This window comes from Heptranchias perlo, chromosome 22 (genome assembly GCF_035084215.1).
Source record: "Heptranchias perlo isolate sHepPer1 chromosome 22, sHepPer1.hap1, whole genome shotgun sequence".
NCBI lineage: Eukaryota > Metazoa > Chordata > Chondrichthyes > Hexanchiformes > Hexanchidae > Heptranchias > Heptranchias perlo.
The window spans coordinates 3,853,613-3,869,796 of record NC_090346.1 but is presented as its reverse complement, the minus strand read 5'-3'; the positions used below and the strand labels follow the sequence as shown (position 1 = coordinate 3,869,796).

At 41.0% G+C, this 16,184-nt stretch overlaps 1 protein-coding gene across 1 annotated transcript in view; it reads left to right on the top strand.

The window, feature by feature from the left end:
* The first annotated feature begins 7,803 nt into the window (after positions 1-7,803).
* Positions 7,804-16,184, top strand: part of syngr3a (synaptogyrin 3a) — an 81,959-nt gene continuing 73,578 nt past the window's right edge. The window contains exon 1 of the mRNA XM_068002833.1: positions 7,804-7,936. Coding sequence (XP_067858934.1) covers positions 7,838-7,936 — 99 coding nt within the window. The 5' untranslated portion in view covers positions 7,804-7,837. The remainder of the gene's footprint in view (positions 7,937-16,184) is intronic.

Sequence of the window (16,184 nt, the reverse complement as noted above, 5' to 3'; positions counted from 1 at the left end):
GGTTTAGGGAGGGAATTTGAGGTTAGGGCCTAGGCAGCTGAAGGCACAGCCACCAATGGTGGAGCGATTAATATTGGGAATGCTCGAGGCCAGAATTAGAGGAGCGCAGAGATCTCGGAGGGTTGTAGGGTAAGAGGAGGTTAGAGATAGGGAGGGGTGACGCCCTGGAGGCATTTGAAAACAAGGTTGAGAATTTTAAAATCAAGGTCCGTGAGCATAGGGGTGATGGGTGAACGGGATTTGGTGCGAGTTAGAATATGGGCAGCAGAGTTTTGGATGAGCTCAAGTTTATGGAGGGTGGAAGATGGGAGGCTGGTCAAGACAGCATTGAAATAGTCAAGTCTGGAGGTAACAAAGGCTTGGATGAGGGTTTCAGCAGATGATGAGCTGAGACAGGAGTGATGATGGACGATGTTATGGAGGTGGGAGTACGCAGAGAGTATCTACGTTTGGTATGTCAGCTTGTTTAAGGCCGTCAGTGTCAGGGATCTTGTCTTACCATCTGATCTTCATCAGTCATCTCAGGCAGCTTAGGTGAAAGTGATTGTTTCTTAATGTGGCGTGCACATATTGTCCAAGTTTCACAGGCATAAAGCAGGATCGTCAGAACAGCAGCCCTGTATATTTTGAGCTTGGGGTAAGGTAAGCAATTGCTGTGTTAGTAAGGCGTGCAAAAAATAAAAAGCTGTAATTGGATTTTAAGTTAATTTAAATGTGATTCATGTTGTTTTCCCAGACATTAAAAAAGCACCTTGACTGCCAATATTACTGATAAAATTGCTGTTTCTACAGTACAGTACATGTACAATAATGCATTGTTCAATATATTATTCATAAGTGAATCCGGATGGAAAACCCATTGTCTGCCTAAACCATTGTAGGCCCTGCTCTGAACTGAATACATCTAGTTGTTCACACCTCGCATATTGTTCACCATGTTTACAGCCCAAATTATACTGGCTCCTCTTGCAGGAGTTCTGTTTCTGCAATCTATCAAATTGCAGTACATTAAACTTAACCACATGAAACACTTTGCCTCAGGCAATTATGGATTACTATTCAGAACATGCAAGAGATTTAAGCACCACATTACAAATATTTCACAATGAATACTGGTGTCACCCCGATGCACCCTCATCAAGGCCTTGGAGAGGGTGCACAGAAGTTTTACCATAATGATACCAGCGGTGAGGGATTTCAGTTATGTAGAGATACTAGAGAAGCTGTGTTTGTTATTCTTAGAGCAGACAAGGTTAAGGGGAGATTTAATAGAGGTGCTCAAAATTACAAGAGGTTTGTGATAGAATAAATAAGGAGAAACTTTTTCCACTGGTGCATGGGTCGGCAACCAGAGGACACAGATTTAAGACAATTAGCAAAAGAGCCAGATGGGAGATGAGAATTTTTTTATGCAGTGAGTTGTTATGATCAGGAATATTTTAAGTTGGCCAGCCGATGGGCTTTTACCGGCTGATATCAGCTTTTCTGTGCAGCGTTTCAAAATTCTGCAATGGCAAATGCTTTACGATTACATTAATCTTACAAAACTTTGTTGTTCTCGTTTGCACAAATCTTGGGGACAAGAGTGAAATTTTTCTTCTGAAATGAACACCTTAGGACTTCTGAGGCTTGAATAGGGGAGCTGTCATGTAATGTTAGCTGCAGCCCTATTGTAATCAATCATCTAACATGTTTATAGAGCCACCTACATGTGCAGTATCTTTGGAATAATGAGAGCACTCATCATTTTTGGTATATAATAGATACTTTATTTATTTCCCTAATTATATAGAATTATCACTGAGCTAGGGTTAAAGAAGTGTATAATCTTTAAAACATGGGTGTTACAATTTGGAATATTACTCTTTATTTGTGTTGACTGCAAAAGTCATCTTCCACAGGTAGGTCTGTGCTTTCTATGCACTGAAATTTGATCATATATGTGAAATATCTGGAATATCAGGCCGGGCTGCCACCATACACTGACAGTTAAATTTCCATGGAATTCTTCCAATCTCCCGCCTCCCGCCTCCCTGTGCAGGCCTGTTCATCATGTAACCTTTTGCGTTTACCGTCCGATGGACTTTTACTGGCTGATACTGACTTTTCTGTTCCATATTTCAGAATTTCTCAGTAACAAATGGTTTACAGTCGATGGAAATCCTGCAGAAACAGCGTAAATGGCCCTTTATGCTATTCCACCAGGGTTTCTCCCAAGGTTACAGTGGGAGATCAGGAGAATACTCATGGAAATTCCAGACTCTGATCTCTTAGAATTAGAAGGAAAACGTAACAGACTATATAGTTCAGGTTGAACTATTAATTTGAGTTTATTGTAAAAAGTGGAATATACAAAAGCAAAATGTTAAATCAGCAGATAAAAATTATAATAGATTTTAATTCTCACCAGTACTACGTTCTGAGATTAACGTAGCAAGGAAGAAAGAGTTTGCATTTAAATAAACACCTTTCATGTCTTCAGGATGTCCCAAAGCACTTAACAGCCAATTAATTACTTTTGAAGTGTAGTGACTTATTATATAAGCAAATGTGACAGCCAAATTATGCACAGTAAGTTCTCACAAACAGAAATGAGATAAATGACTGGTTGATCTGTTTTTGATGGTGGTGTTTGCGGATTGAGGGATAAATGTTAGCCAGGACGCTGGAGAAATGGAATCTTTTACATCCACCCAAGCAGGCATACCATTATCATCGGTCAACTATCATTGGAACTCCTGTGGCTGTCCTCCAAACCTCTTTATTCATCATGCAAGATGGTAGTTCTTCTATGGGAATTTCTGTATCCTGTACAAGTTGAGTATTGTACTTAATCCTAGGCCGTCCTCTCTTTCGCAGGCACATAGGGCCTCAGTTTCAAAAGATGGCAACTCCAACAATGCAATACTCCCTCAGTATGGGCTGAAATGCCAGCCTAGATTATGTGCTGAGATCCTGGAGTGGGACTTGATCACATGACCTACTCACTCAGCGTTGGATGCGCTACCACTGAGCCAGGATTGACAATTTGAGTTTCAGAATCTGAAGTTATATGCTATACATTGGCTTTCAAGCACCATGGAGTCTCAGCTCACTACCGTGCTGCAGAGCTAAATGGATGAATGATGTAAATGAAGCAATCACCAGCAGCAGTCTTTAATTCTCAGACTCTACTGCCTCTGGATACAAAGATGTCAATTAAATTAGAAACAATTTTACAACACCAAGTTATAGTCCAGCAATTTTATTTTAAATTCACAAGCTTTCGGAGATTTTCTCCTTCCTCAGGCAAATGTTGTCAATTAAATTAGACAAAAGCTTAAGGGTTGTCACCCAGATGTTTGATTTCAAGCAGATTCTCACACCCCTAGCTCAAAGCAAAGTGGAACCCCACCCCCTAGTGGGACAGCTATTACTGTTAATGGTACTGACTCTTATTCAACATGGGCAAACTCACATACATTGTCCATGGAAACAATTACACTATTTTCTCTTGAGGGGGGACTATAAATAACGATATAAACAGGTGAGTAATCTCCTTATGAAGCGAGCACCTACTCAAGACAGGGTCTGTTCATTCCTCACTCCCTCTACCCACAAAGAAAAACGCATTCTTTTCAGGGTGCTAACAGAGGCCCAGTTTTAAATTGATATACTACTTGGCCTGGTTAAAAAATCAGATAAAAGGATTATATTTTTTCTTATGAATTAAAACAAGATTTGTCATTAAAGTATTATAACCAGATGGTGAATTATCTATCAACTGACAGAGGGATGAATTTTCAAAATACTGCATACCTATATATTTAGTAAAAGATATCAACTGTTGGCATTAGGAGAACACAACTCACAAGTCTTAACTACACAACATTTAGGGGATTAGTTAGCATGCTCAATGACTTGGCTTCAGAAACTCAATGCAAATTAGCCAGATTTGCATACAATAATTAACTGGGCAATGAAATATGATGAGGTAGCCAAAAACTTATAAAATAAGTTTTTTTTAAAAATCCGCAAATGGGCAGAGTAGTAGAAGATGAAACCTGTAAATGATGAGTAAAATGTGCTGCGGATTCAAAGTAAAAAATGGTTGAAGTGTCCAGTGTGAATGGAGTCGAACCAATGAAGGATGAAGTTAAAAGAGAAGGTTGTTAATAGGCTCAGCACTTAAGATGTCCAGTCGCTGCAGCAATCAACAAAACAAATAGGCTGCTGAACTCTGTTGATTTAGCAATATAGCATAAATGATGGGATGTTATCCTGGAACTGTAGAGTGATCGAGTTGGCCAATACCTTGATTACTGTGTCTCGCTCAGTCAACAGGACACAAAGGAAATATATATCATTAAAAATCTTACTTCTGTGCATGCTTCTTGTCTGCACCACTAGACTTCCTGTTGTCATGTTTTTGTCACACTTTTTGTATCAATTTTTTCTATTATTAATTTCTATGTCCACATTTACAATGGAAACCTATGTAAGTTTATCACTCTGACTGCACAATCTGGCCAATGGATTCCCACAATTCTCTCAAAATTCTTTATTACTTTTTTTTCACAGCCATTTTCCCTCTAACTCAAATTTCTTTGTTCAAAATAAGGGTTGAACCAAATTTGTTTTAAAAAAAGTACATATTTCACAATATCATTAAATTTATCTACTGAGTTGTGTTTTGGGTCTTTTAATGGCTTTATTTAATTTTGCTTAAAGGCCTCAGCCTATCCCAAAATCCTGGGCTTGGAGATAATATTTTTGTCTAGAGCTGAAACTGTGAGCTAAATTTGGATTGTGCAGTTTGAACATTTGCAGTGTATCTAATATCCCAGAATACATCAGTACCATTCAGTCATCTATACTGAGGAATATTTTTTTCCTTTAGTTTCTAATAATTTCTACTCAAAAGTTTTTCAAAATGATTTGAAGAAAAGCTAAAAGACAAATTCAAATTTTCACTGAGGTGAAATTCATATTGAATGTTCTGATTACATACCTGTTGTCACATTTGTTTTATGTTCTATAAACTTCAGTAAACGAAAAAGAGGCAGCGGTGAGAGAGAAAGAGGAGTGGGAAGAGAAAGTGGTCAACATGTGGGTTAAACTTCCTCGTAATAGTACTTCAATTTTCAAAAAATGCTGAAATTTGAAACTAACTAATCATCCATGGCTTGTTGACAGTTAGAAAAGGTTAATAGTTTGCACCTAATTTCAGAGATTGAGTGTGTGAGAGAGAAAGACACAAATAAAGAGAAAGGAAGACAAGTAGTTTCTTTCCTCATTCTAAATGGATTTCTTTTTAAAAGATAAGTTTGAGCTCAAATAAAGCCTTTTTGAAGGAAACATATAGGAAGATAAGTGGGAAGGGAAGGGTATGAGGAAAATTGGTATGTGATGAGGAGGCCTTCGGCCTCTCACAAATTACCCTTGGGAGGAGAGTTAATTCAGGAGTTAATGTGGTAATTCAGATAAACCTTGGGAATGGATAAGAAACTGATGGAAGGGTAGGAAATAATGAATACTTGTTAGAAGAATTATGGTAGGGGGAGGGTGGGGAAGTACTGAGTAAAAGAAAGAAAGAACTTGCATTTATATAGCACCTTCATAACCTCAGGATGCCAAAGTGCTTTGCAGCCAATTAAGTACTTTTGAAGTGCAGTCATTGTTGTAATGTAGGAAATGCAGCAGCAAATTTGCACGCAGCAAATTTGCACACAGCAAGGTCCCACAAACAGCAATGAGATAATGACCAGATAATCTGTTTATTAGTGATGTTGGTTGAGGGATAAATATTGGCCAGGACATTGGGGAGAACTCCCTTGCTCTTCTTCGAATAGTGCCATGGGATCTTTTACGTCAACCTGAGCGGGCAGATGGGGTCTCAGTTCAACGTCTCATTCGAAAGATGGCACCACCGACAGTAAAGCCCTTCCTCAGTACTGCACTGAGGTATAAAGCCAAGATTATGGGCTCAAGGCTCTGGAGTGGGACTTGAATCCACAACCTTGTGCAAGAGTGCTACCATTGAGCCAAGGCTGACATTTGACAATGGAAGAGGGTGCCCTCAGGACTCAGTGCTCGGACCACTATTATTACTAATTTACATAAGTAATCTGTATTCAGTAACTCAATCTAAAGTGGTCAAATTTGCAGATGGTACCAAATTAAGAGGGGCAGCTCAAAATTACAGAATGATTTGGACAAGATATGTAATTGGGCAGAACAGTGGCAGATGAAATGTAATGCAGACAAGTGTAAAATGCTACATTGGAGAAAAAAATAGATGACACACACTCCACGAATGTGTTGTAATAGCTAAGGATGAAATTGAAAGAGTCTTTGTTGGCTCAACACTAAACACGGCCAACTAATCCAGAGCAGCAATCAACAAGGCCAATAAGATGTTGAACTACATAGCTAGGAGTAGATTGTAAGGTGCCAATCTTGGCCCAGTGATAGAACTCTTGCCTCCTATGTCAGAAGGTTGTGGGTTCATGCCTCACCTCAGAGACTTGAGAATGTAATCAAGGCTGAGATTCCAATGCAGTACTGAAGGAGTTATGCACTGTTGGAGATGCTGTCTCTTGGATGGGATGTTAAACTAAATTTGACCTCTCAGGATGGATGTAAAATATCCCATTCAAATGCAGGGGAGCTGCATATCCCTAACAATGACTATACTCCAAAAGTACTTCATTGGCTGTGAAGTGCTTTAGGACATCCTGAGGTTGTGAAAGGTGCTGTATAAATGCAAGTTAAAATGCTGTATAAATGCAACTAGAGATGGGCAATAAATGCTGGCCTCGCCAGCGACGCCCACATCCCATGAACGAATAAAAAGTTATTTTATAAATCAGAGGAGGTAATGATCAAACTTTAGAGTATTCTAGTCAGACTGCACTTTGAATACTGCATCCAGTTCTGATCTCTAGGGAAAAAAAGGGACATTCAAGCACTGGAGGCAGTGCAGTGAAGAGTCAGGAGGCTAATCCTCAGTGTCAGGGGTCTGAGTTTTGAGGAAAGAATGGATTTTTCAGCATGGAAAGGAGGCGACTTAGGAGTGATCTTGTAGAGGTATATGATTGCTAAGGGTATAGAAAAAGTTAACCAGAATATTACTTAAATTAAACTGTGGGAATAGAACAAGGTGATAGAGGTTCAACCTAGAGAAGGGTACTTTTAGGACAGATATCAGGAAATTCTTTTTTAAAGAGCGCTTAACATATAGATTAAACTTCTAGGTAGAGTTATGCAGGTAAAAACCCTGGAATCAATAAACAACTGGATGCTACAATAGGGTGACAGTAGGATCTCTCTGAGATGGGTGAATCAAGATGGGCCGAAACAGGTCTCCTCGTGCCTAATTATCTTGTAAACTACAATTTTCACTAGAATGAGCAAAGACAGAAATTTCTGCAACATTGTGACAGAAAAAATATTATGATCAATGTGTTGCCTGGAATCACCTTTATAATGACATGTTCCCTAAAATAATTTGCCACCTATGGAAGGTTTGACACTCAAGTCATTCACTGCCAGTAACAGCAAGTCTGCCAGGTCTCACTCACTTGGCACTCATCTTAGTTGTGTTTTTTTTTTAAAAAAAATGTATCTCACTGCAAAAAAAAACCCCCCACCCACCATTCCCTCATTCTTTCTGCCCTTAAACACCGCCGCTAACATTTGCCCACCTCCTGGAGTGGAGAGAGACATGTCGCGCGCCATCTGCTGCCCTCTGTGTGCGCGCCCACGTGTCGGCGCGCGCTCCCGCCGCGCGTGCCCCGGTATTAGTCGCGAGCCGGACGCGGAGCCAGACAGACAGACAGAGGGAGAAAGGCTCAAGATGGAAGGAGGTGCGTACGGAGCTGGGAAGGCTGGCTCTGCTGTTGATCCCATCTCTTTCCTCAAACAACCCCAGACCATTCTCCGCATCGTCAGCTGGGTAAGGCAGGGCAGGGCAGGGCAGGCAGCCGGCGTTTTATTCATGCAATAGTTTTTTTTCCCCCCAAATAAAAGGCTGTAAATGCAACGTGTGATCTTTGTAAATTGTGGAATGAGAATTAGAGGCATCACCTACCTGCCTGTTGTAGATTTCCGAGAATCCAGGTGCTGTCGTGATCCCGATTCAAAGGGGGCACATTACTAAATACACCACCCCCCCCCTCTCACTATTTTGTGTATCTATCTTTGTAGTTATGGCAACAAATACGCGAAATGTGGAGATGGTCCAATCATTATTAAAAGATACCTGCTTAGATATGAACAGGACGCCCGGGTGTTGCTGTAATAATTAGTTGTTAAATGTGTGGATGGATAAAATGTACAAATACGTCGATTTTTCTTGCATTTTTATTTATCTCCGGCTTTATTTTGGTAGATGCTGTTCATTGGCCAAACACATTTACAAACATTTCAGATAACAGCTTTTGGGTGTTTGAGATGCAGAGGATTTCTCAGTCCTAAAACATCGTTTTCCCGGTGCTTACTAATTTTTTTAATTTTATTTTAATTTTCAATATTGTGTAGATGTAGATGTTTATTCTCCTTATTTCCACCTGTGCGATGGTGGGGGAAATCCATTTTCACTTCCGTATTTGACTTGGTCATACATAGAGCTGCCAGAATTAGTTTTTTTTATTCCTGTTGCTTGAGCACAGCCTTATGTTTCGACAGATATGTGTTACAATTAAAATGTTGTCTAAAGTCAGAATGATTGGCTGGATGTTTTGTCATTCCATTACCCTTTTGTACCAGGATGTATGTTCCTCCTCCCGCTTTGGTATTTCCCCAAATGAAAACACATTGCTAACTGTAACCTCTAAAATACCAGTGACAAATTAGGAAAATTCCTTATTTCCATTTATTAGTGCTACAGAAAGTTATATGGTCATTGATTCAAACAGATGAGTTTCCAGTAATTGGGTTACAAGATTGCTTTCTTGTTAGGGGTTCAGATAGCGTCATTAACCGTGAACAGAACTGATCAGAGATTAAGTTGCAGTCTTCAATTCCTCTCCCTGGTGTCTTTTTTAATACAATATATCGTTTTGAGAGCTTGTACAGATTGTATTCATGCATAGGAACTTTTGTGCTGCCAGTCTGGCATTTGATGACGTTTCCAGGCTAGTGATGTCAACAAAATGCTACTATTGAGGTTCATTGAACAGTAGTTAGCCAGTATTTGGCATATGGTGTGCATTTTCATTTATTTGATGGTAATTCATTTTAAACGTTTTGTCAAGGTTTGCATATTTTAATTACATCCAGCGTATTGTTTTTATGTGTTCACAGTTGCTTTTATTTTTATAAATGGAAAAGTTTCTCGAAAGAGATAGGTCACTATCAAATGTACAGGTGCTTATGATATTCCATGTATTATAAATTCACAAGTGGGAGTATGCCCAGCATATTGTTGGCAAGACTTCATGCATCAGTTACCTGGTGTGTTCTTATTGGGTGCTGTGAATTTATAATTTCTGACTGTGAAATACTAATTGGATGCTACTTGGGCTAATCTAATGTGTGCCTTGTACCTGTGCTGAATTGTCATGCAAAACAATGTCTCGCACATATTCTCAATGTCTCACCCACTCATACAATCACTAAGCTTACAGTCACCACAACATGATATCCTTTTCAATGTGTGTAATTCCTTATATCTAAAAACCAAAGGTAAATCCTAATTTTCATTTTTAGTTAAAACTATGCAGGAAGTTGTAGAATACTTGATTCAACCAGAAAGTAACAAGTTTCTAATGAGTGGGTTACAATGCTGCATTCCTTTTTTTGGGGGTGGGGGGGTTGAACAAATAAATGAATAGCAAATAAAGTAATTCCATTAAATATACTGTTTCAAGATTTTGCACTCCTGCTAATTAATTATAACCAATAGAACAGAAAATTGTACTGATGGTAGTTTGTTGCAAGTGAATTTCATTTGTACGTGTTGCGATTAGTTATGAATCCTTTATACTTCAGAGAGAACACCTAGTACAGTAACTCACATTGTTGGTGACATACTCTGCCCTACCTCTATAACAATTAAAGGCAAAGGCAACATGTAATAGGAATTACTTACAATGTCTGCTTAATCACTTATGATTCCCACATCTTCTGTGTATTAATTAAATGCTACACATGAGAATTAATTTTGTTGTGAAATGCTGTTTCACAACCCCATGGAGATTAACATTTTGTAACAAGTGATACTCTTAGCTGACATTGCTGATGAGTCTCGTCATGAAGATTGTTCTCCAGGAATGAGATCAGCGTAGCTCTCAATTTGGACTCAGATTTTCTTTAATAGTGCCACCTGACTAATGATCTCTACTTTTGAGTGGCAATAAGAAGTATGCCACTCTCTCTTCTGCTCTGCGAGCATATTTGTTGGCAAGATCTGTAGGGTGATGTTATCTGAGCGTATTTGCAAATTTTGGTCTTGTCTAGCAGCCTTTCACTATAAAGTTAATCTCCCAGGTACGGAGATCTGTGGGAGATGTAAGAGGTTAAGTATTTTACATTGAAAATAATCCCCTTTCCCCATTAAGTAGTTCAATGATTTTAACTTACATTAGTGAAGATAAATGTTGTACAGTGTATGGGGATGTCACATATTAGTTACACGTTGGTGAAATAGATTTGAAACAACTGTGAAGCAAAATACAAGCTGATGACTTGTATTATGTATGAAACAACAGAAAAGCTCAAGAGACGAACCTTTTATTTTACTTTAAAATGTAAAATGAGATTGGGCATAGAGTCAAAAATTCACTGGCATGAAAGCTGGGATAATTCAAGTGGTGAATTATTTATAGTTTGAAAACATGACATGAAATAATCCAAGTAGGGCATCACTGTTAGTACAGAATTCTATGTGACACATGCCTTCCCCTTTCATTTTCCACTCCGCCCTTTGTATTTGAGAGATTTAGAAAAAAAAAATTTCAATGATTTTTTTTGGAATATTTTATAGTCTAGTTATTTTATATTCTTAGTTTAATCCATTTGTCCTTGGTGTGGTATAAATTTGATTCTTGTTACTGTTTAAACTTTATTTAATTGCTTCCATCAGTATAATTTCTTTTTTGCTAGTATCTTGAGCAAACAAATATTAATAGTTTATACCTTTATTCCTATTTATTTGAATCTTTCTTGTTTTATTCCTACCCTCTCCTTATGTGACCCTGAGCCATACAACATTCTCCAGCTGAGAGGTCAAATGAGTGCCCTGCTCTCAGGCTCCTTTTCTTAACCAAGTTATAAAGAGAGGAACTAGAGAGTCGAAGGATGAAGTGCATTCAGAATTTCCCCACCTCCTCCTAATGACGTGACAGAGGTTGGGAATTAGTTATGTGGGGAATCACAGAGGCTAACCCATGTCCCACTAGTCTGGCACTGTCCATTGGGGTCCACCGTACTACTCTGGTGTCCTCATCACATCTTATTTTTAGTGAGACAAGGAATGACTCAGTACACATTGTTGTAAACAATTTTACAACACCAAGTTATAGTCCAGCAATTTTATTTTAAATTCACAAGCTTTCGGAGATTTTCTCCTTCCTCAGGCAAATGTTTCAAGAGCTCCTTGAAGCCTACGCATTTATACATATAGAACAATACATGGTGTTTACAGACTGCCCCTGCAACTGCCCGTTGCCAAGGCAATCACCGTGTTCAGACAGAGAGGTGTCACCTGCAGAACCCCCGAATACACATTCAACAAAAAAACAAACAGGGAAAAAAAACAGAGAAAAAAAAAACACAGAGAGAGGCAGAAACATCCGGAAGGCAGAGAGAGCCAGCAAATGACCCATTATATTAAAAACAGATAACATTTGTTCGCTGGTGGGGTAACGTACACATTGTGTGAGCCTTAGCTCAGCATTCTTACTTCTGGGAAGATTGTGGGGTCCAAGACCCATTCTAGGACTTCATAGAGTCATAGAAAGCTACGGCACAGAAGGAGGTCATTCGGCCCATCGTGTCCACACCAGCCGATAAAGAACTATCCAGCTTAATCCCACTTTCCAGCACTTGGTCGGTAGCCCTGTAGGTTACAGCACTTCAAGTGCACATCCAAGTACTCTTTAAATGAGTTGAGGGTTTCTGCCTCTACCACCCTTTCAGGCAGTGAGTTCCAGACCCCACCACCCTCTGGGTGAAAAAAATTCTCTTCAGCTCCCCACTAATCCTTCTACCAATTACTTTAAATCTATGCCCCCTGGTCACTGACCCCTCTGCTAGGGAAATAGGTCCTCTCTATCCACTCTATCCAGTCCTATCATAATTTTATACACCTCAATTAAATCTCCTCTCAGCCTCCTTTGTTCCAAAGAAAACAACCCCAGCCTATCCAATCTTTCTCATAGCTAAAATTCTCCAGCCCTGGCAACATTCTCGTAAATCTCTGAGGGAGATAGTGAATGGGTGACCAACAGACAGAGGAAGAGTAGGAAGGCAGTGCAGGGGTCCCCTGCGGTCATCTCCCTCCAAAACAGGTATACCGTTTTGGATACTGTTGGCGGAGATGGCTCACCAGGGGAAGGTGGCAGTGGCCAGGTTCATGGCACCGTGGCTGGCTCTGCTGCACAGGAGGGCAGGAAAAAGAGTGGCAGAGCTATAGTGATAGGGGACTCGATTGTAAGGGGAATAGACAGGCGTTTCTGCGGACGCAACCGAGACTCCAGGATGGTATGTTGCCTCCCTGGTGCAAGGGTCAAGGATGTCTCGGAGCGGCTGCAGGACATTCTGGAGGGGGAGGGTGAACAGCCAGTTGTCGTGGTGCATATAGGCACCAACGATATAGGTAAAAAACAGGATGAGGTCCTACAAGCTGAATTTAGGGAGTTAGGAGTTAAACTAAAGAGTAGGACCTCAAAGGTAGTAATCTCAGGATTGCTACCAGTGCCACGGGCTAGTCAGAGTAGGAATGACAGGATAGCTAAGATGAATACGTGGCTTGAGAGATGGTGCAAGAGGGAGGGATTCAAATTCCTGGGCCATTGGAACCGGTTCTGGGGGAGGTGGGACCAGTACAAATTGGACGGTCTGCATCTGGGCAGGACTGGAACCAATGTCCTAGGGGGAGTGTTTGCTAGTGCTGTTGGGGAGGGTTTAAACTAATGTGGCAGGGGGATGGGAACCGATGCAGGAAGTCAGTGGGAAATAAAGTGATGACAGAAACAAAAGGCAGTAAGGGAGAGTGTACAGAACATGACCGGACAGATGGTCTGAGAAAGCAGGGCAAAGACCAAGGGAAGACTAGATTAAACTGCATTTATTTCAATGCAAGAAGTCTGATGGGCAAGGCAGATGAACTCAGGGCATGGATGGGTACATGGGACTGGGATGTTATAGCTATTACTGAAACATGGCTAAGGGAGGGGCAGGACTGGCAGCTCAATGTTCCAGGGTACAGATGCTATAGGAAAGATAGAGCAGGAGGTAAGAGAGGAGGGGGAGTTGCGTTCTTGATTAGGGAGAACATCACGGCAGTAGTGAGAGGGGATATATCCGAGGGTTCGCCCACTGAGTCCATATGGGTAGAACTGAAAAATAAGAAGGGAGAGATCACTTTGATAGGATTGTACTACAGACCCCCAAATAGTCAACGGGAAATTGAGGAGCAAATATGTAAGGAGATTACAGACAGCTGCAAGAAAAATAGGGTGGTAATAGTAGGGGACTTTAACTTTCCCAACATTGACTGGGACAGCCATAGCATTAGGGGCTTGGATGGAGAGAAATTTGTTGAGTGTATTCAGGAGGAATTTCTCATTCAGTATGTGGATGGCCCGACTAGAGAGGGGGCAAAACTTGACCTCCTCTTGGGAAATAAGGAAGGGCAGGTGACAGAAGTGTTAGTGAGGGATCACTTTGGGACCAGTGATCATAATTCCATTAGTTTTAAGATAGCTATGGAGAAGGATAGGTCTGGCCCAAAAGTTAAAATTCTAAATTGGGGAAAGGCCAATTTTGATGGTATTAGACAGGAACTTTCAGAAGTTGATTGGGAGAGTCTGTTGGCAGGCAAAGGGACGTCTGGTAAGTGGGAGGCTTTCAAAAGTGTGTTAACCAGGGTTCAGTGTAAGCACATTCCTTATAAAGTGAAGGGCAAGGCTGGTAGAAGTAGGGAACCTTGGATGACTCGGGAGATTGAGGCACTAGTCAAAAATAAGAAGGAGGCATATGACATGCATAGGCAGCTGGGATCAAGTGGATCCCTTGAAGAGTATAGAGATTGCCGGAGTAGAGTTAAGAGAGAAATCAGGAGGGCAAAAAGGGGATATGAGATTGCTTTGGCAGATCAGGCAAAGGTGAATCCAAAGAGCTTCTACAAATACATAAAGGGCAAAAGGGTAACTAGGGAGAGAGTAGGGCCTCTTAAGGATCAACAAGGTCATCTATGTGCGGAACCACAAGAGATGGGTGAGATCCTGAATGAATATTTCACATCGGTATTTACGGTTGAGAAAGGCATGGATGTTAGGGAACTTGGGGAAATAAATAGTGATGTCTTGAGGAGTGTACATATTACAGAGAGGGAGGTGCTGGAAGTCTTAACGCGCATCAAGGTAGATAAATCTCCGGGACCTGATGAAATGTATCCCAGGACGTTATGGGAGGTTAGGGAGGAAATTGCGGGTCCCCTAGCAGAGATATTTGAATCATCCACCGCTACAGGTGAGGTGCCTGAAGATTGGAGGGTAGCAAATGTTGTGCCTTTGTTTAAGAAGGGCGGCAGGGAAAAGCCTGGGAACTACAGACCAGTGAGCCTGACATCTGTAGTGGGTAAGTTGTTAGAGGGTATTCTGAGGGACAGAATCTACAGGCATTTGGAGAGGCAGGGACTAATTAGGAACAGTCAGCATGGTTTTGTGAGAGGAAAATCATGTCTCACGAATTTGATTGAGTTTTTTGAAGGGGTAACCAAGAAGATAGATGAGGGCTGTGCAGTAGACGTGGTCTACATGGACTTCAGCAAAGCATTTGACAAGGTACCGCATGGTAGGTTGTTACATAAGGTTAAATCTCATGGGATCCAAGGTGAGGTAGCCAATTGGATACAAAATTGGCTTGACGACAGAAGACAGAGGGTGGTTGTCGAGGGTTGTTTTTCAAACTGGATGCCTGTGTCCAGCGGTGTGCCTCAGGGATCGGTGCTGGGTCCGCTGTTATTTGTTATTTATATTAATGATTTGGATGAGAATTTAGGAGGCATGGTTAGTAAGTTTGCAGATGACACCAAGATTGGTGGCATTGTGGACAGTGAAGAAGGTTATCTAGGATTGCAACGGGATCTTGATAAATTGGGCCAGTGGGCCGATGAATGGCAGATGGAGTTTAATTTAGATAAATGTGAGGTGATGCATTTTGGTAGATCGAATCGGGCCAGGACCTACTCCGTTAATGGTAGGGCGTTGGGGAGAGTTATAGAACAAAGAGATCTAGGAGTACAGATTCATAGCTCCTTGAAAGTGGAGTCACAGGTGGATAGGGTGGTGAAGAAGGCATTCAGCATGCTTGGTTTCATTGGTCAGAACATTGAATGCAGGAGTTGGGATGTCTTGTTGAAGTTGTACAGGGCATTGGTGAGGCCACACTTGGAGTACTGTGTACAGTTCTGGTCACCCTATTATAGAAAGGATATTATTAAACTAGAAAGAGTGCAGAAAAGATTTACTAGGATGCTACCGGGACTTGATGGTTTGACTTACAGGGAGAGGTTAGACAGACTGGGACTTTATTCCCTGGAGAGTAGGAGGTTAAGGGGTGATCTTATAGAAGTCTATAAAATAATGAGGGGCATAGATAAGGTCGATAGTCAAAATCTTTTCCCAAAGGTAGGGGAGTCCATAACGAGGGGGCACAGATTTAAGGTGAGAGGGGAGAGATACAAAAGGATCCAGAGGGGCAATTTTTTCACTCAAAGGGTGGTGAGTGTCTGGAACGAGCTGCCAGAGGCAGTAGTAGAGGCGGGTACAATTTTGTCTTTTAAAAAGCATTTGGACAGTTACATGGGGAAGATGGGTATCGAGGGATATGGGCCAAGTGCAGGCAATTGGGACTAGCTTAGTGGTATAAACTGGGCGACATGGACATGTTGGGCCGAAGGGCCTGTTTCCATGTTGTAACTTCTATGATTCTATGATTCTGTGAATCTCCTCTGTACCCTCTCTAGTGCAATCACA